This window comes from Manis pentadactyla, chromosome 15 (genome assembly GCF_030020395.1).
Source record: "Manis pentadactyla isolate mManPen7 chromosome 15, mManPen7.hap1, whole genome shotgun sequence".
NCBI classification, from domain to species: domain Eukaryota; kingdom Metazoa; phylum Chordata; class Mammalia; order Pholidota; family Manidae; genus Manis; species Manis pentadactyla.
The window spans coordinates 68,525,705-68,550,172 of record NC_080033.1 but is presented as its reverse complement, the minus strand read 5'-3'; the positions used below and the strand labels follow the sequence as shown (position 1 = coordinate 68,550,172).

Below are 24,468 nucleotides of genomic sequence, written 5' to 3'. Positions count from 1 at the left end.
CTGCCAAACTCTTTTATTCCAAACAAGCTGGACTGTTCTAGTCCCGCCAGCTGTGTATGAAAGTTCCACTTTCTCCACATCCTCACCAGTGCTTGGCACTAGCCATCTTCTTGATTATAGCCTCCAAGTAGGTGTGAAGTGGCATCTCTGTGGTTTTGATTTCCATTTTCCTAATGATGTTGAGCATCTGTTCATGTATTAATTGGCCATTTGTGTATTTTCTTTGGTGAAATGCCTATTTATATCCTTCACCCATATTTTAATTGGGTTATCTTTTTGTTATTGAGTTGTCAAGAGCTTTTTATATATTCTAGATGTAAGTCTCTTATTAGATATGTAATTTGAAAGTGTTTTTTTTCTTTCTGTTGGTTGTTTTTTTCCCGATGGTATCCTTCGAAGCATAAGTTTTAATTTTGATAAGGTCTATTTTATGTACTAGGCTGGGCCCCAGGACTTATCTCTTAACTGTGCTGTCTCTTGAGAGCCAGTCAGCCAGAGGCCCTGACTGTAGGAATCCGGAAGGTGCTGCATGGAGATGAGCCATGAATGAGGAGGACAGCTGGTAGCCCCAGCCCTGCAGCCCCAGCTGTGTGAGGGACGTAGGGGCCTGAGGTCCTCCTCCTGCTTGCGCTTACCCGTCCTGTGCTCTTAAGGCTCACGCCCCGGGCTCGCTGACCCCGAGGAAGCCTCCCATGAGGACAGGCCCTGCAGTTGGTGAGCGTGGCCCAGCAACCATCGCACTGCATCTGCTGAGCGCTCACCACCTGCCCGGCATGCATGATGCTGTGGGAGTCTCAGCCACCCCGTGATGATCTCACCACTGTTTCTCAGATGAGAAAACCAAGGTGGGACCAGCATTCCAGTCCAGGTCTGGCCTGGGCCTAAGCTCTGAGCCCAACACCAGGCTGCTTCCCTTTCACCTATTGAGGGAAAGATGCCCATTTTCTGGTAATAATGGGGGTGATACTAAGATTTACTGAATACAGAATGAAGCAGGTTAAGGACTCTTATACATAGATCAAATAGAGGTTTCCAGATAAAGAATAAAATTCTTGATTTTTTTTCCCAATGACTGGTGCCGCCACATAAGCGGGTATTAACTCACAGGATGTTGGTGTCATGTGCCGGCAACATGAGTGCAGTGCAGTGAGTATCCTCAGCATATGTATTCCTGTGCCTTGCCATAGACTTGCCAAGTCATGTGCTCTTTGGAAAGAGCCTAGAAATCAGTTTTAAAAGCTCCCCAGGGTAACCATCATATGACTCGGCTATTCCACTGCTTGAGGTAGACCCACAAAAATTGAAACCTGGTGTTTGAACAAAATCTTGTACACATAGCTGCGCTATTCACAGTAGCCAAAAGTTGAAAAAAGCCACATGTGCATTAGTGGAGGAATGGATGAGCAGGATGTGGCCTTGCCCTGTGGCGGAGTATCAGCCCTCAAAGGAGCAGCACTGATACACTGCAGGGTGGGCGAACCTCAGGAAGCTCCTGCTGAGGGAAGGAAGCCAGACACACAGGACCGCACAGCGTGTGACTCTGCGACTCTGAGTCACTGGCCAGAGCAGGCAGATGCGGGGACAGAGCAGGTCAGTGGTCGCTCAGGGCTGCGGGTGGGGCGGGGGGTGGCTGCAGTGGGTATGGGTTCTGCTTTGTGGGATGAGGATGCTCTGGAACTAGACGGAGGGGTTATTTGCACACCACTGTCAGTGTGCTGCTACTGAACTGTGCGCTTCAAATGGTGAATTTCATGTTTGACTTTTGCCACCAAAAAAACTCTAAATCTCCCCAGGGGATTCTTAAGAACAGGCAAGGTGGGAGCCCACGGCTTGGAGACTAGGAGAGGCTCTCTGGACCCTCACCAGCATGGACCTGAGGGTCCGGACCAGGTGATGAAGGCCCTCCAGGGGCCCATCTGCTGCCCTGTGACACAGCCTCCCTGGAGCTGCTTCCTGTCACGGCCAAGGTGCGGTTCCCTCTCTCTCCACCTGCAGCAGGACTCTGATCCTAACTCGGGGTGACCTCTCTGCCATTTCTCAAATGAGAAAAGTTGCTGTTCAGGCACAGGCACACTGACTTCTGAGATTCACCCTTGTCTGTTTTCCAGAACTTTCTAATGTGAGCACACAGACCAGGGGAAAGGGGCTGAGGTTCACAGAATACCATGTGATCCATAGAGAAAGAAAGGGGGGACCCTCGGGGATGACTCCTGGTGACCGGTGCTCACTTCTTGGGGCAATTCAGAAGGCGGGCTATGATTCCACATGTGGGGCACCATGCTGGGCCTCTGCCTGCCTTGTCCACGAGTGCCACCTCGCTGTCCTCCCTCTGCCCCCAAGCCACCAGCCTGCCCACCTGCCCGCCCACACAGATGGGGCCCTGCAGGGTGCCTCTCCACAGCTTGGGAAAGGTCACATAGCCCTGGGATGCCTCCGAGAGTGGATATCAAAGCTCCTCAGAATTAAGAGTTTTTTCCCTGTTGAGTGGAATTTCACAGCCCAGTGGCCAATTTCTAAGTCATGCACGTTAATGGGCAGCTAATGAGGGACCCAGGCAGGGACAGGGAGGTGCCCCAGGAGCCAAGATTAAGGAGTACAAAGCGGCAGCCGCATATGGGGGCCCACTGTCTTCTTTCTGCCACAGAAGTGGATTTGGGGGAGTAAGAGCCATGTGACTCTTGACTCCTGAGTAAGCCTGGGCTCAGTCTGCATCCCTCTGCCTATTGGGGCTGCTATACTGGCTCTCCCTGCTGCCCCACAGCCTCTGAGGTGCCCTGACCTGGGTCTCTACCCTTGGGAACCCCAGAGCACCAAGGCCTTCTGGGGAGCACTTGCATATCCCCCTGTCTGAGCCTTCACATGGGAACTGCTCACTCCCCTCAATGCTCCCCTTTCCCAAAGGTGCACAGACGTCTCACCTTCCTCCAGGAAGTCCCTCTGGACTCCCCCTCCCTCCTGGAGTCTGATGCTCCACTCTTCCTACCACTGGACGGTGCTTACTCGTCTAATCTTGATCTCCCCAGGGTTTTGTCCCCTCCTCCAGAGCAGAGATCTCTTTCACCTCTGACCCCTAGGGCCTGGCCTGCAATAAGGACTCAAACAGTGTGTGTTGAATGACTGACAGAATGATTGAGAACACAGTCAGACCCTGGATATGTGGGGTGTAGTGTGCGGAATGGTGGCCCCTAAAATAAGTCTGTGCGCTGGAACCTGTGGTCTTTGCAGATATAATTAAGGATCTCAAGACCCTCCTGGAACATCTAAGCAGGGCTAAATCCACATAAAGACCAGTGTCCTTAGGAGAAAAGGAGAGGATATAGACACAGGGAGAAGCCTCACAAAGGTGGAGACTGGAGTGCTGGACCTCCAGCCAAGGATGCCTGGAGCCCCCTGGAGCTAAGCAGGAAAAGCAGGAAGGACCCCCCCATGGAGCCTTCAGAGGGAGTGGGGGGCCCTGCCCACACCTTGATTTAAGGTTTCTGGCTTCCAAAACCATGAAAGAATAAATTAGTTGTTTTAAGCCTCCCAGGTTGTGGCAATTTGTTATTGACAGACTCAGATTCATATGTGAGGAAGCCCCGTGACTTTCCTTTTTCTCTCTTTTCAGGAGTATGTATTCATCCTGCCCTCCATTCATTCATTCATTCACTCATTTATCCACTCAGCACTTCTGTCCCAGGCACTGCCAGTCAGGGTGGGTGTGAGGAGGCAGTGTGACGTAGGTTCTGAGGTGACACACATCTGGGGCTGAATCCCAGTCCTGTCACTCGCCAGCATCCACGTTCTCAGCCACTTGCTCTCCCTGCCTGAGCCCAGTTCCTGCCTTGTGCAGAGCAATGATGTGACACCCCCTTGGGGTTCAGTGTAAGGACTCAGACGCCCAGCATTTGCTGTTAAGGTCCAGTCACAGCACTGCATGTGTGGACATTAAGTGCTGCCTGTGATACCGTCCAGCCCCAAGCTTCGGGGGCCACAGTCATACTGGCCACCCAGCAGGTTGCACATTTATTGAACACTGGATGAAGCCTGCGACAGTGTAAAAGGGAGTTTGCCCAAGGAGGTGACAGGGTCAAGACCGTTACAAGCTACGTGGAGAAAAGCCTTTGGGGCCGCGATGGACAGACAAGGCCTTAAGACATTTAACTAAAAGCAGTGGTTCACGAGGGACCCAGGTTAGCAGCGTGTCAGCATCACCTGGGAGCTGGTTAGAAATGCAGATTCTCAGGCCTCGCCCCAGACCCCTATGTTAGAAACGCTGACTGGGTCCCCACAATCTGTTTTAATTTTGCCCTCGAGGGGACTGTGCCTGGGTGCCAGGAATAAGCAGGTTTACTTTGGTTCAACATCTGACCTTCATGGGCTTGCGTTTTCCAGAACGGAACCCTTCCCAGTATTCAGCCATCTTAACTGATGGGTTGGGTACTCAGAGTATAGTGGGGGGCCCAGCAGCACCCACCTCTCAGAGCTTGTAGAAATGTGGAATCTCGGCTCCACCCAACATGGAGTGAATCGGTCTGCATTTCAAGACCCCCAGGTGACTGGTGTGCACGCTTGCCATGGGAGCATCTCCACGAAGTACCTGCTAACAGCCCGAGTGTTGCATGCACGGGGCCTTAGCCTCCCAGGCCCCTGCGAGGGGGGCACATGGACCCCTTAGGCTCAGAGAGATGAAACACTGCCAGCAACTAACACTGACTTCTATGCCCATCCCCCACCCCCAGGCAGGGGGCTGCAGAGAGGCAGCCTGGGGAGGAGGCATTGGAGAGCTGACCTGGGTCACCAAGTGCGGTCAGGTGCAGGCGCTCCCCTTGATCTTTCCAGCTGAGCACCCTCTAACCCGAGCAGCAGGAGGGCCCTGCCCCGAGGGAGGGACCTACTCCGGAGTTGGGGGAGGGAGTCTTCAGACCCTTTCACAGGCCAGAAGTCTCAGAAGTTGCAAGATCTGGGGACAGAAGGCCTTGACCCCCTGTCCTGTTACTCTAGGTTTGGGGACTTGAACCCCAACACATGCTCTGTAGGGCTCCTTTGATTCATGACTCAGTTCCCCCCCAAGCAGAGCTAGAATCTTCATTCTTCCACCCCTCCTGGCCCAAGAAACGCTGCTGACCCTCCCGGTGCCGGCTCCAGCCCCACCCCGATGGCCGAGGACTGTCTGGCTGTGAAGCTTGGGTTTGGTGGTAAGGAGCAGGGGCTGGGGGCTGAGGGGCGAGAGCAGGGCGGGCACTCTGGAAGGGAAAGAGGAGGAGGCAGGGGTCTGGTGGCCTGGGGGTCGGGTGGGAGGGCAGGAGGAGGACAAAGGGGTTCATGTTGGAGTGGGCACATTTCCTGAGGGGTTCTGGTGAGGACCAGCAGTGGATGGGGATCACACAGGAGCAGAAGCGCAGGAAGTGGTAGGTGGGGCCTTGGGGCTGGGAAGGGGGAGAAGTCCTGTCCCAGCCAGGGTGATCCGTGGCTAGGAGGAAGGTGCCACCACTCCCCTTTCCCGCCCTCTGCTGCTTCTAGCCATGAAGGAACAGACCAAGGGAAGCAGAGGCCTTTTGGAGGAGCCCATCCCTGCGGCCACCAGCCCGGGTCTGTCCTCGCTGGGCGCTGTCTTCATTCTTCTCAAATCTGCGCTAGGGGCTGGTCTGCTCAACTTCCCCTGGGCCTTCCACAAGGCGGGCGGGGTGGCCCCTGCCTTTCTAGTGGAGCTGGTAAGGCCCTGGGAAGTGTTTTGAGGGATCTCCTGGGGCAAGTAGCAGCTGGCTTTTGTTTTTCCAGCAGGACCCTTAGCCTTGCTCTGCACAGCAGTCTATCTTAGAAACTATCCCCTTGGGGTTCTGTTTTCTGTCCCATTCAGCTCATGAGGGAAGGTAGTCCCACTGCAGACTCAGGTGGAGAATATCCCACCACAGGGTGCTATGCGGCCAGGCAACACCGAGGACCCCGTTGTCTGCAGCCACCTGCAAACGAGCCTGGCCTTTCCGCCGTCTCTGAGCAGCTGCCTGGCCAGGTGAAGTCCCATGTGCAGAGATCAGCTGGGCCAGGCCCTCTGCGGGGTCAGAAGTGTTCAGGCACTTCTGCATGTTGAGTCCAGATTCTCTTCCCTAAAAGCCAGGGGCTGAACATCCTCAGTGAAGAGCTGCTAATTAGCACAGGTTCATCCTATTTGCAAAGGCTCCTTTCCCCCGGCGGGCAGGAGCCGCTGGGTCTGGTGGGAAGCTCTTTGACAGGCATTATCACAGACACTTCTGTATGGCAGCCAGCTGATTCCCGGTCCTAACCGTCTGTGGGCCATGGGACCTTTCATGTCCTGGAAACTGCTGAATCCTGCCCTGTGTAGTGTCCCCAGTGTGGGCTGAGCACCTGCTCTGGTGTTGGATGGCTGCTATGACTGTGGTCCCCAGCCTCATGAAGCTTGTTCTAATGCAGAACTCAGACGAGATGCAAGAAGTCAAATAAGATAGTCTTGGGGTGGGTGGTGCTGGGGGGCCTTGGGACAGGGATGGGATGACATGGCACACAGGGTGGTCAGAGAAGGCCTCTCTGAGGACAGAATGTTGCACTGAGCCCAGCTGAAATGGAAGAACTCGTGTAGGTGCATGTGAGGGGCACCACAGCCGGGTCTGGGTGCTTGCTTGGAAGGGCTGCCCACCCAGAACGAGGAAGAAGCCGGGTCTCCAGCCACAGAGTCAGTGATAAAGCGGGTGGGGCTGGGGGGATGGGGTCACGGTCAGGCACAGACGGGGTGAGTCCCAGGGTCACAGCCCGGCCGTGAGCAGAGATGCGGATCCCCTCCTCATGGGCACAGGGGCTCCTGGCTACTGGCAGGAAGGCTGATGCCGATTCAGCAGGTCTGGCTGGGCCCAAGCACGTGCATTTCTGATGCGCTCCCAGGGACACATGTTGCTGGTGTGGCTCGTACTGTGTGCAGTGTCGTCCCTGCCTTGAATAGACTTGAGGAGAGGGGACCCCAAACACGCATAAGCGTTTACTCCTGACAAGGAAAGGATCGGGCTGGTAAAGGTGACCCCCAACCCTGCTCCTGCCCAGTGACAACCCTCCCCTCCCCTCCCCTACTCTCCCCTCCCCTCCCCTCCTCTCAGCCTGTGAGCCCAGCCCCTCAACAGTGTTTAAAAATCTGTCCTACCAGGAAGCTCTGGGTTTCCGATGCCTCATTTGTCCAACCAGGGCTGAATGGTATGAATCCCAGATTCACAGACTTAATGCCTGGGAGGCCTTGACAATCTGCCTGCTCTGCAGCTCCGGGTTCAGGGCAGGCCAGGGCTGGTGGCACAGCAGGTAGAGGTCTCTGGGCTATAGGCTGTCTCAGTGACAGGCCCGGGGGTGCGGGGAGCCCTATCAGAGTCCCAAGGGGCAACTGGCTTGGGTGGAGGACTACGGGCTCCCCCTGGCGATGGTTCCGTTCCACAGGTCTCCTTGGTCTTCCTGATCAGCGGGCTGGTCATCCTGGGCTATGCTGCCTCCGTCAGCGGCCAGACCACCTACCAGGGCGTGGTTGGAGGGCTGTGCGGCCCCACCATTGGGAAGCTGTGTGAGGCCTGCTTCATCGTCAACCTGCTCATGATCTCTGTGGCCTTCCTCAGGGTGATCGGGGACCAGCTGCAGAAGTGTGAGTTTCTGTGCTGGAGTCTGCGGTGGCCCCGGGGTGCGGGGCCCTTCTGACCGCAGGGGCTTCTGGTTGATGAGCAGGATGCAGACACTGGGCCTGGCCCTGCGGAACAGCAGAGGCCGAGACCTCCCCTGAGCTCCTAATGCTGTGGGAAGGGAGACCCAGAGTTAGGAATTCTCTGCACAGTGAGAGGTGTGGACAGAGGAGCTGTACTGACCAGTTCAGAGATGGGGAAGTGAAGCCAGTGTGAGCAAGCCCCTGCAGAGGGAACCGGCAACACCTCGATTAAAACTAGAGCCCCCGGCGCCTTGGCATCTGGGCCCGCTGTCGGTGTCCCTGTAAGCCCTGCTTTAGCTGCTACCAATTTTGATATGTTGTTTTCATTTTTGTTTCATTCAAAATATTGGCTAATTTTGGCTGTGATTCCTTCTTTGGCTCATAGGATGTTTAGAATTGTGTGGTTCAGTTTCCAATTATTAGGGGATTTTCCACATCCTTTGGCATTTCTACCTTAATTGTATCATGGCCACAATATGCTCTGTGATTTCAATCTTTGGCATATGAGACTTGCTCAGTGACCCCCAACATGGTCTGTCATGGTGACTCCATGTGCTGCTCTTAAAGGATATGTATTCTGCAGTGGTTGGGTACAGTGTTCTAGAATTCTCCATTAGGTCAAGGCGATCCACAGCTTCGATCAGATCTTCCATAACCTTACTGATTTTATTTAGGGGGGAGGGATCTAGTTACTCTATCAGTTTCTGAGAGAGGGGATGTTAAAGTAGCCAGCTGTGATGGCAGATTTTCTGTTTCATTCTTTAATTCTCTCCATTTTTGCCTGGTAGTTTTTGAAGCTCTGTTATTAGGCACATACTGTGAATTGCCCTTTTATTTTTTTTTGAAATATTCTTTTTTTTGTCTCTGGTGATACTTTGGCATTAAACAACCTGCTCTGCTATGAATGTATCCATTCCAGCTCCCTTAAGAGTAGTGTTTATTATTACTTCCTTCCCATCCTTTCACGGTGAACCTAACTGTGGCTGGGGATTTTAAAATGCATTTCTTGTAGACAGCATATGGTCAGGTTTTGCTGTTTATCATGTTGATGATCTCAGGCTTTTAACTGCAATGTATTTATGGATGAAGTTGGATTTTGGTCTGCTATTTTGGTATTTCTTTTGTTTCCTGTCTCTTGAACCATGAATGAAAGGTCCCCAGGCACTGGGATATTGACAGTAAAGGCTTCTATGGTTCGGGAGGCACTTGCACCCCCAAAACTGACAAGGTCGGCAAATCTGAAGCTTCCAGTGGGTGAATAGGCACGAGAACACCCTGCCTGCCAGGGGCAAGTAGGGGTCCTGTCAAGGTTCAGCTCTGGCCATCTGGGGGTGGTATGTTGAGATGCATGGTGACTACGTTCAGACCCAGTAGTTGGCCCCCTGGAGTGGTTGGTCATTGATTAGGATACATGCCACCCTGGCTCTGGGCAGACTGACTGGGAAGACAGGGCATTGTTTGTGTGTTTCTGGTTAGATATTTGGGGGGGTGTCTTTCTGTAGGCAGGCCAGGCTTCTTTCAAGGAGGGCTGAGTAGAGATTGGGGTGCTTGGGGGTGCTATTGCATTCATGGGGCACAAATGATTTGACCGTGAGTGGCTGGTGCTGAGGACGTCAAGGATGTCCTAAACTGAGGGCTCAGGAAGGCACTGGTGGAGCCCAGATGTCAGAGCCGGGGCTTCCCGGCTGCAGGATATCTGGATGCGATAGATATCTGCAGGATAGATGGATGCGAGGGGCTTATGCCACTGCCCCCAGATCTCCGTGCACCTTTGGGGGTGGGTATTCCCTTGGTACCTCTGTCCCCCGCGCGGGTGCCTGAATAATGGCCTCTGAGTGGGACTCTGCCCTTGTGCCCGCTCAGTAGAAACAAGCTGTCTGATAAGGCATTTATTTCCCTGCGCGGCTGGCTTTACCAAGCATTGGGCAAGAACAGAGAAGGGTTACATTACAGCAGCGCGAGCACCCCCAAGCGGCCATGACCTGGTTCCCAGCCTGCCGTGGGACTGTGGGGGCCGCCTTGCCCCAGCAGTCGCAGCCCTAAGCTGTCTCCCTGAGCTCTGCCCTCCCCCATCTGTCTTGCCTCTTTTGTCAGCTCCAAATTCTGTCTTATTCTGGCAGATAGAGACAGTCCCCGGGTCTCTGGTGTTCCCTCACTGAGAGATCGGTGGGGGGGTCTGTGTTTCCTCCTCTTGAACCAGAGTGACAGCCTGGCTCGGCACATGTGACACTGTTGGCTCAGACCCGGCCTTTAAGAGGTCTTGGTCTCCAGGAGCCCAGCTGCCGTGGACTAGCCTGCCAGTGGGTCTGCAGGGAGGGGCCCCAAGGCTGCAGAAAGGGCCCCCCGGAGCCCAGGCATCCCCCTAGGCACCCAGTGTGGGTGGAGCCATCAAGGACCCTCCAGACCAGTCCTCCCGCCAGCCAAATGCCCCCAGGTGACCCCAGCTGATCCCATGGGGAGCAGAGTTGGCCAGCTCAGCACTGCCCTGATTCTTTACCTCAATTCATGACACACAGTAAAGTGGTGGCCCTAGGCCACTGTTTGGGGAAGTTTATTGTACAGCAGTGGCAGAAACGTGGCTCTGATGCAGAGCAGCTCGGCCTCCCAGCACTGCCACCAAAGAGTTGCTGCAGGCCCCCGCACAGCCCCATGATGCGCCCCTGGGCTCTGGGGCAGAAACAAGGAGGCTCCGTTCCCAGAGCAGAAGGGTCCAGGGGCCTAAGGGCGGCCTCCTCATCTGTGTTTGCCGCTGGATTGGGCACTCAGACCAGTGCCTGGGCACGGAAGGGGCTCCGTGCATGTCTGTTGGATGAATTTGTGCAGGGGGAGGCCTTTCTCCTTGGTGGCATGTGACAGGAACCCCATCAAGCTTGTCACCCCATCCCTTTAGGCTCGGTGGGGGTTAGTGGTGCCTGTGCAAACTCCACCCAGGGGCCAAGAGCCGGGAGCTCTGTGGCCAGGGCTCTAACAGTGGCCAAGGGCCATGCAGGGCTTCCAGTAGCTCTTGCCCTCCTTCCTGTCAGTGTGTGACTTCCTGCTGCCCGGGGCTCCGCCGGCCCCGCAGCCCTGGTACGTCGACCAGCGTTTCACCCTGACCCTGCTCTCTGCTCTGGTCATCCTGCCTCTGTCCATCCCACGGGAGATCGGATTCCAGAAGTACACAAGGTATGGGGCTGAAGGAGCTTCTGGGCAGGGTGCTGGGCCAGGGGGAAAAAGATTAAAGAACTACCCAAGTAATGCACGGGTGGTGGGCCGCTAAGGTTTTGTGACTTAATTATTACAGACTTTTTCTGTGCACCCACAGGCAGGGAGATAGGGACACAGACACACATACTTCCTTCATCTTATAGTCTGAGCCTTAAAGCATACTTTTGGAAAAAGTATAAAGTCTGGCAAGATACTCAGATGAGTCTGCAACCTGCCCGTCCCTGTTACGTCCTGACAGTAGACTTCTCACCTTAAAGCAGGACAGAGGAACAGCAGGCAGGGCAGCGCCCCCAGCCTGTGCCAGGCTCTCTTGTCCCTTCCGGTCATGTCGCGGTCCTCCTCCCTGCTGTGTGACCGAGGGACAGTGCCCTGACTTAGATGCCAAATCCCAGTGGCTGCGGCACTCACAGCCTTGTGGGTTCCGGCCAGTTAGGAACTTGACAGATGTGACCTCTGGGCCTCAGAACGGCCCTGCCAAAGTGGCTGTCCCACCATTGCCGTGCATGGACAAGGAAGCGAGGTCCAGAGTTCTGAGCACTTTGCCAGACACCTGGCCGGTGTGGGGAGCTGGCATTCAGACCCCACTCTGCCTCCCCAAACCCTTGGTGGTGCGCTAGAGTCCCACGCACTTGCGCTCACTGACGGCGGAGGCCCCCTAATGCGCACTGTGTGTCAGCATCCTAGGCACCCTTGCTGCTTGCTACCTGGCCCTGGTCATCGCGGTGCAGTACTACCTCAGACCCCCAGGCCTCATCAGTGAGCCCCGCTCTGCACCAGGGTGAGTCTGAGGGGCTGGCTTTCTGAGGCTCTCTGGGATGCAGGGATAAGGGGGCTACTCGGAGGCAGGGCACCTATGCTGCCCCCCATGGCCTGTACAGATCCCTGGCTCCCCCCATGCAATCCCCTGTGTCTCTGATGCAGTAGAGTCTAACAAAGGCCCTTTCCTGCTTTGAAACTGAGGTGGCTCTTTTCGTAAGGACCAGGGACAGGCCGAGGGACACACAATCACCCCCTCTCCTGAGCCTGGGCTCCTAGGCTTTGCAGTGTGTCCCCGACAACATGGAGGCAGCTAACCATCAAGCCATGAGTGCCCGGGTAGAAGGACAGGGAAGCAGGGCGACCGCATGACTGATCACCTGAGCGAGGCCAAGCACACAGCTAGGGTGGGTGTCCTGTAAGGACGCAGAGCTGTGGTGAGGATTTCATGTTTGCCAGGAAGCTACTGCAGGGGTTGAGCACGGCAGGGACTGGACTTCAGATCTGGTGCTCGCAGGGCCCCCAACGTGGGCATGTGACCTGTGCAGTGCCCAGGGCCCTGTGCCCAGGTTAATGCCCAGTGTTGCCATCCTGAAATTCTTCATCACTTTCGAACAAGGGGCCGGCATTTTCCTTTGGCACCGGGCCCTGCAAATTATGTGGCTCCTCTTGGCTGGTGGATTGGAAGTGGATCATAAAAGAGAGAAAAGTCCAGGGCGGCTCTAAGCTTTGGGCTTGATCACTGGGAAGGATGGCAATGCCCTTTCCTGGAGAAGTGCAGGGGGCTGGGGGAGGAGTCAGGTGGGGATGTGTTCAGTTGGAGATGGCTTTGCATCACCTACACAGAGGTGGCAGGGAGCCAGTCAGACCTGTGTGTTTGGAGTTCAGAGAGAAAGGTCCAGGCTGGAGGGAGATATGTTGGTGTCGGCCCAGAGATGGCAGTGAAGGCCGCAGCCCGGGTGAGGACTGTCCCCTGAGCCAAAGGTACCCTGTGTGGCACCAGGAGGTCAGGGAGAGGAAGAGTTGCTGTTGAGAGACGGGGAGGGATGGTGAGTTAGCAGGATGTTTGCTGCCTGGAGCTGCTGTAACAAATGACCACCAACTGGGTAGCTGAGAACAGAAAATTTCTCTCTCAGTTCTGGAGGCTGGAAGTCCAAAATCAAGGTGTTGGCAGGTCCAGGCTCCCTCTGAGGGCTGCTGGGGGGGATCCTTCCTGCCTCTCCCACTTTGGTGGCTGCCAGCATCCTTTGGTGTCCTCGCTACAGGTGCATCGTCCCACTGTCTGCCTCTGTCTCATGGCTCTCCCTTGACTGTGCGTCTGCTTCCTCTTCTTAAAGGACACCAGTCATTGGACTAGCACCCAGCTGACTCTAGTATGACCTGATGTTAATGTAACTAATGACATCTATTTCCAAATAAGGCTTCAATCTGAGGTTCCCAGTAGGTGTACATTTTGGGGGACACTATTCAACCCAGGATAGATGATAATTAGCAAGTCAGTGAACAAAATGTCAAGAAGTTTGGAGTGATTGCCACCATATGCTACTCCTGAGACATGTGGACCTGAGCCCTAGGTGTTGGATTTGGCCATGGAGGCTGCTGGTGACATGCTGGGCTTTGTCAGAGCAGGAGAGGGTGTGAAGGCCCAGGCAGAGGGGGTTCAGGAGAGAGCGCAGGAGGCAGGAATGAGCAGGAGCTCAGGGGAACAGAGGCCAGCAGGTACTGTGTGTGCCCCACTGCACTGTATGTTCCCAAGGTGCCAGATGCTGGCACCTATAGTGACTTCTCCAAGGAAGCTGTAGGGCCACCGTTCAGGGACCACCGAGAGGCCTTGACCCGTGCCCCTCTCAGCCCTCTTGAGGGCATGGGTGGAGGTCAAGCCATCCTTGCCCTACTGGGGATCTGTTTGGTGGCTGCTGTTTGTGCCCATGAGCCCCTGACTTCCAAGGGAACAGGCAGCTGGAGAGGGAGGTTGGGAGCCCCTTCTAGCTTGCCCTGCCCAAGTTCTTCCTACGTGCAGAATGTCAGGGTACCAGATGTCAGCACAGATGTATTTATAAAGTGTAGCATTTAACATGGATCCTTTCCATCCCCCCAAACCTGGTAGTGACAGTTATGATTAAGAATATATCTTATAGTCAAGCTTAGTTCATCTTCTGGGTATTGTTTAAAACTCACCTTCAAATTTAAGGCTGTTTTGAGTTTAACTTCTTGTAATAAATGCCTCTTCTTGTCTGTTTACAGTCCTTCCTCGTGGACCTCCGTATTCAGTGTCTTCCCCACCATCTGCTTCGGATTTCAGGTAATCTGCACGTCTGGATTTGCTAGCTGTGGTGATTCCTGGCTCCCCTGGGAGAGTGTGGCCTCCCTGGCAGGAGAGAAGGTTGTAGACTTGTCCTAGGAAGACATGGGCTGTCTTCCAGAGGCTGCATGGGGGCTAGTGTTTGGGTTCTGGGAAGGGTGCATGACTGTTGAACTTGGGACCCCAGCCGCACCAACAGCCCATGGCAGCAGTGCTGTGTTGGGTCCGGGGCACAGTGTGGGGATTGGGGACCTATCCTGTCCTCTGCAAAATCCCCCAGGACTGTCACCACCACGGGAGACCCAGAGCCGCCCATAGGTCCACAGGGACCCTGGAGAGGCTTGTAGGCCAGGAGTGCTGGGAGGGGAGCACGCGGCTGCACGGTGTGGGTTCAGGGCAGAATCCACAGGGTCTCTGATGGAAGGCCACCGAGGGAGGACAGGTTGTGTGTGTGGAGTCCAGCAGAGGGCTTTTGTTGTAGCCCTAGGTGGGCAGATTCAGACACTCCCTTTTTCAGGTGCTGATCCCGAAAGGAATATTGAAGAATGTGTGGGAGACAGCTACGTGGGGGCGAGGGGGGTGGTCCAGCTAGAGCAGCCAGTGAGCCCCAGCTGGCGGGGCAGGGGCGATGCTGGCTCAGAAGGGCAGCTCCTGGGGCGGGGGTGCTGGCATGGGCTCTGCCCCCTGCCTTCTGGTCTCTCAGGGGTTTTCCAGGCTCCTAGCAGGTGACGGCTGACTCCCTCCTCTCACTGTTTATTTTAGGAAAGATTTGCCTCTCTCCTAAAAACAATATCTACCCACCACCACCACCACCACTACCACCAAAATCATCCCAAAGTAAAGCCCAGTTTGCACGGGGAAGTGGTCCCGGGCCAGCAGCGCCCTCTCAGCTCCCAGCCTGAGCTTTTCTTCCTCCTCCATCAGCTGGCTCCTACTTCCTGTTCTTTATGAACCAGTTTTGAAAGATCCTGAAACATTGCCATTTTCTCTGCCTTATAAATGAGTTGATGTATTGCTCCTGGGACTTAGCAAGCTGCTTACAGAAGTTCCTCACATTTCTTCCTGCACATGCAATATTTTGAAAGGTCTGAAGCAATGATTTGGCTGTCATCCGCTGTCTGGGTGGAGCGTCCGCACCCCTCTCTCCCAGGCCCGGCCACCATATGGTGTGGCCGGCTCACGCTGGGGGGGGCTGCTTTCCAGATGCTCACAAGGGGGTGCCCCTCACCTTTGCCTTGGCTCCCATGTCCGATTCTCCTAGCAACCGAGGCTGGGCTGCAGTTGCCAGGGACACGGATGCAGAGACGGGGAACTGGGCAAGGCAGCATGTGGCTTGCAGGGTGGAGGCGGGGCTGAGGACCAGTTGTCAACTGTGGGGATAGAGCAGGGCTGCGGGAGCCAGCTTGGAGAGGCGGGTGGGGCTGGGGGAGGGTAGAGGTGGGTGAGGAGGGCAGGGGGCAGGGTGAGGCATCAGGACAAGGCTGGAGGCAGCATGGGGAAAGGGAGGCCCACGTGTGTCATCAGGAGCTCTGACCTGGTTCAGACATTGCACTTCTCCCACATTCAGCAGTGGGGCGCCCCCCACACCACCCCGCCTGTGCAGGGTCAGTACATAGGGCCTGGAGGGGCAGAGTGGGGTGCAGGCTCTGCTCCCAGCCATGCTGGCCACACTTGGTATTTGTCTCTGCTGTTACTGAGATACAACTCCCAGCCACCAGCATAACCCTCTGGAGGGTGTGACTCAGTGCGTTTAGTCTGCTCAGAGTCAAGCAGCTGCCACCCAGTGAGCTGAGACCACTGCCCTTGTCCCAAAGCAAACCCCTGCCTGTTCCCAGTTGCTCCCCATCCCCCTCATTGCTCCCCAGCCCGGCAAACGTGACTCTATGTCTTATTTCTATGGGTTTGCTGGTTCAGGGCATTTCATATAGATAGAATCGCACAGCATGTGGTCCGTGTGACCTGCCGCTTCTGCTTGGTTTTCAAGATCACCCATTCTTCTTTGTTCCTTCTTACGGGTGAATGATACTCCTGTGCGTGGATAGACCAGCTTGCTTATCCATTCCTCCCTGGTGGGCTGCTTCCGCTTCTTAGCTGTTCTGTACCCTGCATTCTGTCACTGAGAGTGGGGAGCCTGCACATGGCCTGCCACCATCCTGGGCGCCGTCCCGGCAGGCTCTCCGGCTCAGGAGACGTGCTTTATTTCCTCATATGAAACCAGGAGAAACGTGGCCCAGGCATGTGGGACAGAGGGGCAGGACTCCCTCCTGCCACCCCTGGGTTCCTCTCCTGCAAGGGCACTTCTGCTGGGTCAGGAGGCAAGAGCATCAGTACCCTGAGCCCCGCTGCCTGTTGGTCAGGGTCCCTGCGGGGATAAGCCCCCACGACCTGGCCGAGCCTCCATGAGGTCTCTGGTGCAGAAAGATAAATGTGCACAAGGACCCTGAGGCTGGTCTGTCAGGGAAGGTGTGTGAGGTCACCTGGACTGGATGCCACTGTGGCTGGAGTCAGGAGAACTGAGGCCGGGGTGTGCCAGCCCCTCCCTTATGTGCACTCTGTGAGGGGGGCACCCATGTTGGGCTTGTTTATGTGGCACCCCAGCCTGGCATGGAGTAGAACCGAGAGTGCCCCAGAGCTGGCACTGGGTGGAGGGGGGCCTCCTGCTGCCGGGTGGGCCACCGGTGTGGGTGAACGAGTACTCCCTGGCACGTTCCCCAGCTGTGGGCCGGGCTCTGTGCTCTGCATGAGCCAGGCCGATGCGGTCCTTGCCACCACGCGGATGACAGACACTGAACAAGCAAGCTGCGGTGGGCTCACCTGGGGCTGTGGGGACATGGGGGAGAGCCACCTGGCCCAGTTTGCGTGGCTTTCCCCAAGGAGGAGGAGGAGCTGGCAGGAGCAAATCCCAGGCAGAGGAAACAGTATGAGCAGAGGCCCTGAGGCAGTGAACAGAGACAGAGGTGGAGAGCATGGCTTTCGAGCCTGGAGAGGGGGCAGGAACAGACGATCAGCAAGTCTGGTTTTGGTCAGAAGTGAACGTGGTGGTGGGCACCCTGTCCAGGAGCCCGGGAAGACCCTGGACCCCAAAAGGGATGCACGGAGCTACAGCAGCACCTCCCATCCTGGCTGCTTATGAGGTGCCGCAGCCCGGGGCCTGCCTGCATAAACGACATCCCCGTCTCGGGAACTCCTGGCATGGGCTGTATGCAGTTTATTTTTAAAATTTTTGGTAATATATTAAGTCCCCATGAACCGTGTTAATCCTAAGTATGTGTGCTCCATGTCACTGTCACCCCAGTCAGGGTACAGAACACTGTCAGCCCCCCACGCTCTGGGATCCCTCATGACATTGTCCATCAAAGGCACCCACCCAACCTACACTCTTCTCCCTGCTGTCACCATAATGGTTGTTCTTAGCTGGGGGCGATTGTTGCTCTGCAGGGGACATTTGACAATGTCACGATTTAGGGGTACTCCTGACATCCAGTGGGTTGAGGCCACAGAATGGTCAGCCTCCTACAGTGCACAGGACCCCCATGTGGTCAGTAGTGCTGTGACTGAGAGCCCCTGTCCTGGCCAGTTTGGCGTCTAACTTGAACTTCATGTACATGGAAATATTCTCCCTTGTCTGGCTGCTTCTGTTCCACGTGACGGCTGCGAGGCTCTTCTGTGTCAAGGCGTGTAGAGGGCGCATCCCTTTTCAGTGCTGTGTGGTATTCCATGCATGTGTATCTGGTGACACACTTACACTGTGTGCTGTTCGTGGACATTTGGGTCACTCCCCATGTTTAGGGACACTGGTGCTTTCTAGATGGCCCAGGTGATTCTCACAGCCTGCTGGCTCGAGTCCCACTGAGGCTGCCCTTCCTTGCAGTGTCACGAAGCTGCCATCTCCGTCTACTGCAGCATGCGCCACCAGAGCCTCACGCACTGGGCCCTGGTCTCCGTGCTGTCCTTGCTGGCCTGCTGCCTCGTCTACTCGCTGACAGGTGAGGCATTGTTGTGTCGGGCATCAGGCACTGGGGAGAGAGCGTCCAGGGGAACAGGAATGAAAAAGAGTGGCAAGACCTTTGCCCATCGAATCCTTAACACCCTGTAGGAAAGCCTCCAGTTCGTGGCTGAGGAAACTGGGGCTCCGGGAGCTTTCTCGGCTTGCCAAAGGGCTCCTAACTGGACGGGCAAGGCTGAGCCCCAGACCCTGCTCTTCCACGCTGCTCCCTGCCACAGCCCATCTGCCTGCTGACGGACAGCGATGGCCATTGTAGTGTTACATCAGGGTAGCAGTTTATAAAACTCTCTTGGGGTCAGTGGATTTGGGCACTGCAGGCAGAAGGTCTTCAAAGGTGATGAAGTGTGGCTCAGAGAGGGCACGATGTGCCCGTGGTCACACAGCTTGCCACAGTGCAGCCCAGCTCTCAGACTCAGGCTGACTTCTAGGCGGCCACCTTCTTCCAGGCCAGCGGCAATTCCTTTCATCCACCTGTTGGGGCCTCTGACTCATGAAACTCTTGGGCTGCCGCCAATGTGTCTGGCGCCTCGGACTCCCAGGGTCACCCAATAAGCTTGTTGGGTGACCATCCCTGTAGGGGAGATCCCTGTGGGTCTGTGGCCCTTGGGCTGGAGGCAATTGAGAGTCACCTCCAGACAGGCCAGGCCTAGGGCCAGCAGGACCACGGGACCTCAGAAAGGGCCTGGAGAGAAGCCCAAGCAAGCCACAGCCCTTGGCCAGAGATGAATGTCTCAGGACAGGGCAGGTGAGCAGGATTCTGGGTGCAGCGCTGGCAGCGGTGCAGGGGCCTGGCGCTCCGGCCCGGGGCTGCTGTTTCCAGCTGTGTGGTGCTGGTGGGGGCCGACTCCCTGGGTCTTGGTTTTCCCCAGCAGGAACACTGCCAGCTGCTCGTTAGGTACTGTCAGAGTGGGACGGATAGGGCTTGGGGGGCAGGGGTATGGTTTCCGAAGGGCTGCATGCTCTCTGGGAAGGCCCAGCCCATGAGCAGGCCCCTGGCACCTGCGCTGTGAGGGGTTTGGAAGATGGCTAAGCGCTGGTTCGGCCCAGCAGGAGTTTTGAGTCAGAAGATCACGTAGGCTGAGGACAGGAAACCTTGGGAAACACCAGAACAGAGAAGCCTCCCAGAGCCTGCTGTCGGCTCCCTGGGAAAGCCCTGGGGGCAGGAGGAGCCGGCTGCTGTCAGTGCCTTGCGACTGAAGGGGGTTCACTAATCGGCTCCCCTGGCTTCCACCCTTTCTACCTCCCAGGAGCTTACGGTTTCCTGACCTTTGGGACAGAAGTTTCTGCTGACATCTTGATGTCCTACCCAGGCAATGACATGGTCATCGTCGTCGCCCGGGTCTTCTTCGCCATCTCCATCGTGACTGTCTACCCCATCGTGCTCTTCCTGGGCAGGTGAGGCCTGGCTCAGCCGGGACACCACCCAGCCCAGGGCGTTAACCGATACTGTGGTTTGGTGCATGCTGGGCGCTGTGCTGCCATTGTGTTCACTTCACAGAGGACAAAACGGAGGCAGAGAGAACCTGGGTATTTTACCTGGAGTCACGCTCCTGCAGGGCTGGAGCCTGGCCCCCTGCACGGCTCCTCTCCGTGGGCTGCCTGGCACGGACTGAGCCCCTGAGGGTTGGCACAGTTCCTGCTGTGGAATGGGAGCCCTTGTCAGTGTACAGGGCTATTGGGAGGGACTCCGGGTGCCCGGCCGGCAGGCAGGTGTGGGCCAGGAACCTAGGAGCCTGTGTGTGGCCTCCAGGTCGGTGATGCAGGATTTCTGGAGGAGGAGCTGCTGCCAGGTGCGTGGGCGCAGGAGGCTGGCCGACCCCTCAGGGCCGAGGCCCCGGATGCTCCTGACTGTCGTGTGGGTCGCCGTGACGCTCGCCCTGGCCCTGGCACTGCCAGACCTCAGTGAGATTGTCGGCATCATTGGTGGCACCAGCTCTTCTTTCATCCTCACCTTCCCAGGTGAGGCGCCCCCTCCGGGCCCCACCGCGTGGCCTGCATGCGGCCCTCTGCGGGCATCCTGTGCTGCAGGTCAGCGTCTGAGGGTGGGCGTCCTGCGTAGGTAGGATGGCTCCAGCCCCGTCTACAGCCAGACAGACACTGGCTGGGGGCTCGCACACCTTCTTGCACTAAACATCTCGGGGTGCATTGTGGACGTACTCAAGGGACACCGTAGGCCTTCCAGGCCCCATGGCTGGTGCACAGCAGGACTCAGTCAGCCTCAGCGCTGTCTACCCTCCCGCTGCTGCTGCTCGCTGAGGGATTTTGTTTTATTTTTTTTTAATGTTTTCAATTACATGAAATTCATGTGGCTCAAAGGTATCCATGACAAGACATCTTCCTCCCACCTTGTCCCCCAACCTGGGAGGCAAAGACGGTTTCTGGGATGGACTGTTTCTTACAAAGGCTTCCTGGTATTAGTGAGCCATGAAAAGTCCCAGCGCAGCTGGCTGGAGGGTCGTCCTGGTGGGAGGCCTGGGGGCCAAGGCTAGAGGGCGCTCCTGGGGAGGGGCACCGAGGGGCCGCCTGGTGCGGGACCCGGGAGGGAAGCGCTGCCGGGCTGAGGGCTGCGGCCAACAGCCTCCTTCCCTGCTGCCGGTCCGGGTCTGCTGGCCTCGGCCTCGCTTATCTGGAGCCTTAAACAGTAGTGAGTTGGGCTCCTAGGTGGAGCCTTCCACCTCCAGCTGTGCCCCACAGACAGGTTTGGGACAGCGCACTGCCGAGAGAGCTCTTATAGAGCTGTCTGGCCCCAACTCCTAGCAGAATTATTTAAAAAGAAAAAAAAAGACAGGCAGCAATAATGGTGGCTCTGTGATTTTGAATGTGTCCCGCGTGTCGGGCCCCATGTCACATCACAGAGCCCAGTGTGGAGGTGTGCTGCTAGTGTCTCTGGAAGACTGAGGCTTGGAGGGGCCTGGGCACTAGTGGGATGCTGGCTGGGACCCCACAGTCGGGCCCCTATTCACTGGCCTTTTCCCAGGGGTGGTGTGGGCCAGTGGGGCCTCTGGGAGACAGGCCTGTGGGCCTCTCGGGTCCCTGGAGGCTCCGGGGTATTGACTGAGCTCTCATGAGCCCAGGGTTGCCTTAGGTTCAATAGTGGAGAGCTGGGTGACCCTGTTTCTCCTCTGCAGGTCTGTGCCTCCTCTGTGCCATCAACACTGAGCCCATGGGACCACGGGTCAAGTAAGTGGCTCCAAATGAGGGTGGCAACGCGGGCATCTGCAGGGGCTCAGCTCGAGGAGAATGGAAACGCTGCAGGCCCCCAGGGACCCTGTTGCCTGGGGGATAAGAGCTGCTGGCCACAGGCTGGGGCCTTGTCTGCACGGCATGAGGGTGTCTGAGCCCAGACTCGAACCCAGGCCAGCAAGGCCAGGTTCTGCACTCTCGGTCTGTGCATGGCCCTCCCTCCTGCTCTGAGGTCTGTGGTCTGTGGTTGGAGCGCTGCGTGGGTTTGGGGTCTTCCCAGCCCCTGGAGGCCCCCCCCAATGCACCCTTCCCCATCCTGCCCTTGGAGGGCAGGTCCTGCTGTCCCACAGCACCCTGGGGTATGGAGGCTCTGCAGTCCCCCAGCACGAGGGCAACACATGCCACGGTAGCAGGTCCTGGTGGGGCACCTCCTTGGCACCAGCTGCATGCCAAGCCTCCGTACTTGCTCATCTCCCTGCAGTACAGAGGAGGAGGAGGGCGAGGGGGAGACAGGACCGTGCCCAGAGGCACGTGGCTGCTCAGGGCAGAGACGGGCCTCCACCCAGGCCTCCTTCTGGCTCCACTTTGCTGGTTAAATGGGAGAATTTGGACGGTCCCTTTTTCCAGCAAAGTGCCATCTTCCTCTGGGTTGGCCTGCGATGGGCCTGGAGCCCTGTATTTTGCCTTTGATGGGCCCAGTCTGACCCCACTGGCAAAGAATACGTATGCACAGATGACGCTACATGCCCCTGTGGGTCCCCAGGGGAGCTGAGAGGGTCTGAGCAGCTCTTATTCCCATTTCACAGATGTGAAAACTGAGGCTGAGACAGGTTAAGAGGCGCATATGGTTTTCTAGGGCTGCTGGGGGCTTAACGCAAAAGAGTGTATTCTCTCGCAGTCTGCAGGCCAGATGTCCAAAACCTAGGTGGCATCAGGCCGTGTTCCCTCCAAAGGCTCTCAGGGATTCTGTTCCTTGCCATTTCCTGCTTCTAGTGGCTCCAGGGTTCCTGGCTTGTGGCCCCATCACTCCACTCTCTGCCTCTGTCTTCACGTGACCTCTCCCTGTGTCTCTGCCTTGAATCTCCCTCTGTCTCTTACAAGGACACCTGCCATTGGATTGAGGGTCCACCCCAAATCCAGGATGATCTCATCTCTAGGTCCTTAACTTCATTACAGCAAAGACTGTTTCCAAGTAAGGTCACGTTCACAGATTCTGGAGACCACCATTCAGCCCGGGACAGATGCTGTTACTTAGCCGCAGCCACGGACTTGCAGTCCGTGCCTCTGTCTACCCCTTCCTGGTGCCGCGCTGCACCCAAAGCATCAGGCACAGCTTGTCTCCTCCTGGGTTGGGAAGACTTTCTCTGGATGTCATCCAACCAGGCTTTGGCTTCGAGCTGCTCTGGCTGGCTGTGGCCCCTGTGTGGTTCATTCCCGGCAGCCCTTTGAAGTTCTGCTTTTGTTTAGTGCCTTGATCCAAGCTCACGACATTTTCTACCGATGGGCTTTCAAGATATTTTTAATTCCAGAACTGCTCTGAGGCCTCCTGATCCATCCGAGCTGCTCCGGGTGGAGCCGCAGCCCGGGTCACGTTCTCGCCCCCCTGCTTCTGATGGGCGGTGTTCATGGCAGCAAGGTGCCGCTGTGAGATGCTGCTTGATTAGAGACGGTCTTCCCGTGACAATACACCCTCGTGGCCTTTGTTAATGGGGCCAGGAAAATGTCCCTGGCTGCCCTGCCACTTTGTGGAATCTTATTATCACTGTCCTCAGCTCCTTGTCTGCACCATCTCTTCCTGGTACGCTGTGAAGGTCACAGACGTGGCCTTAGCGGCTGCCTGTTCAAGTTCCTCTGCCTCCTGCACTCTTGTCCCCCGGTTGTGTGTGACTTAGGGCTTTCTTCTCCTCATTTTCTTGCAGCTTCACCCCCCACCCCCAAAAGGAAGAGGCGATAAAAGGAAGAGAGTTTAAAACTTCCGTGTCTCTCCTCCCCATTTCTTTGGCTTTGATAAAACATGGGGGAAGAATGAGGTTATGAAATTATAATAGGAGTGGGTTTTTTAATTGCCTGGGTTATTTCTCAGATACTCATCCCTATACATAAGGGAAAATACTCTGAATTATTTCTGAATTGGTGACTCTACTGGGTTCCAGTCATGTTTTCTGAGTGTGCTTGGCCTGTCTGGTGAAAGCTCAGAATGGTGCGTGTTGACATGGTACACTGACTCACAGGTGCGGCTTGGAGATCTGGGGCGTGGCCTCCGTGCTCCTGGGCACCTTCATCTTCGGGCAGAGCACAGCCGCAGCCATCGTGGAGCTCACCTGAGGGGTGGCCTGCACCTGAGCAGCAGACTCCTCCGCGGGCCAACCGGGGGCGGCTGTGTGAACAGCTGTGAGACGGGTGTCCTTTCCCCATAAAGATGCTGGAGAAACAGACACCTCCTGCCTTCCCGGGCTGCTCATTTGGGCTTCTGCTGGTTCAAAAGGTTTCTGGGACAGTGGTGAGGAGAGCGTACCGGTGTCCCCGGGGCTGCCCTCACGAACTGGTGGCTTAAAACAGCAGAAATGTCTTCCCTCTCGGCTCTGGAGCCTGGGAGTCCAAGATCCAGGGGGCAGGGCTGTGCCCCCTCTGAAGGAAGGAGGGTCCTTCCTGCCTCTTGCAGCTTCCCGTGTTGCTGGCTGTCCTCAGTGTCCCTTGGCCTGTGGACACACCCCCTCCACTCTGCGCCGTCTCCCTGTGGCCTTCTGCCTGTGTCTGTGTCCAAGTTCCTCAGTCATTGGATCGGGGCCACCTGAATGCAGTATGACCGTAACATAGTTATTTAATTAGGGCCTGCAAAGATCCTGTTTCCAAATAAGGCCACATTCGTAGATTCCGGGAGTTGGGACTTCAACTTAATATTTTCAGCGGACACGATTCAACTCAGAGAAGTAGGGGCTGAGGATCCTGAGAGAACCCTGCTTTGGGGTGTCAGGATCAAAGACAGGAGGTGAGGGTCCCCCACGGTGCATCAGGGCCCAAGGGGAGGTGGCAGGTGGCATCTGCTAGGGACGGTGGTGGGTTCAAGCTGGTCCTCACACAGACTTGCACTTGGCTCACACTCCAGTGTGGGACCCCAGGGGGAGCCCCCTTTCCCTCCCACCAGCGGGGCCTGCCCAGCCTGGAAGCCAAGTGGACAGTTTGCGCTGCAGCTCTCCCCACCCCCTCCACAGTCTGGGTGGGGGGCCACACCTGCAGCCGCAGGTGAAGGGACCGGGGGCCCTGCCCAGGCCCGGGTGTGGAGGAGGGCGCGGCCGGCAGCAGGGTCCAGCCCCTCCCGCATCGCTGGCTTGCCGTTGCTGAGCC

General features: G+C 56.5%; 1 protein-coding gene across 4 annotated transcripts; it reads left to right on the top strand.

Annotated features, from left to right (window-relative positions):
* Positions 1–651: 651 nt before the first annotated feature.
* Positions 652–23,560, top strand: SLC38A8 (solute carrier family 38 member 8). Of its 4 annotated transcripts, none has more exons than XM_057493038.1 (11): positions 4,814–5,177; positions 5,503–5,693; positions 7,414–7,612; positions 10,693–10,834; positions 11,553–11,654; positions 13,877–13,934; positions 17,806–17,920; positions 19,188–19,335; positions 19,691–19,899; positions 21,069–21,120; positions 22,225–22,344. In XM_057493038.1, exons 1-11 carry the CDS (start codon positions 5,138–5,140, stop codon positions 22,286–22,288), a joined length of 1,320 nt encoding a protein of 439 aa, XP_057349021.1. In that variant the 5' UTR covers positions 4,814–5,137; the 3' UTR covers positions 22,289–22,344. The 4 variants fall into 4 exon arrangements, with proteins under 4 accessions (XP_057349020.1, XP_057349021.1, XP_057349022.1 ...); XM_036909377.2 differs by lacking the exon at positions 22,225–22,344 and adding an exon at positions 23,355–23,560 and having other exon boundaries at positions 4,821–5,177; XM_057493037.1 differs by lacking the exons at positions 4,814–5,177; positions 5,503–5,693; positions 22,225–22,344 and adding exons at positions 652–1,590; positions 23,355–23,560.
* The last annotated feature ends 908 nt before the right edge of the window (positions 23,561–24,468 follow it).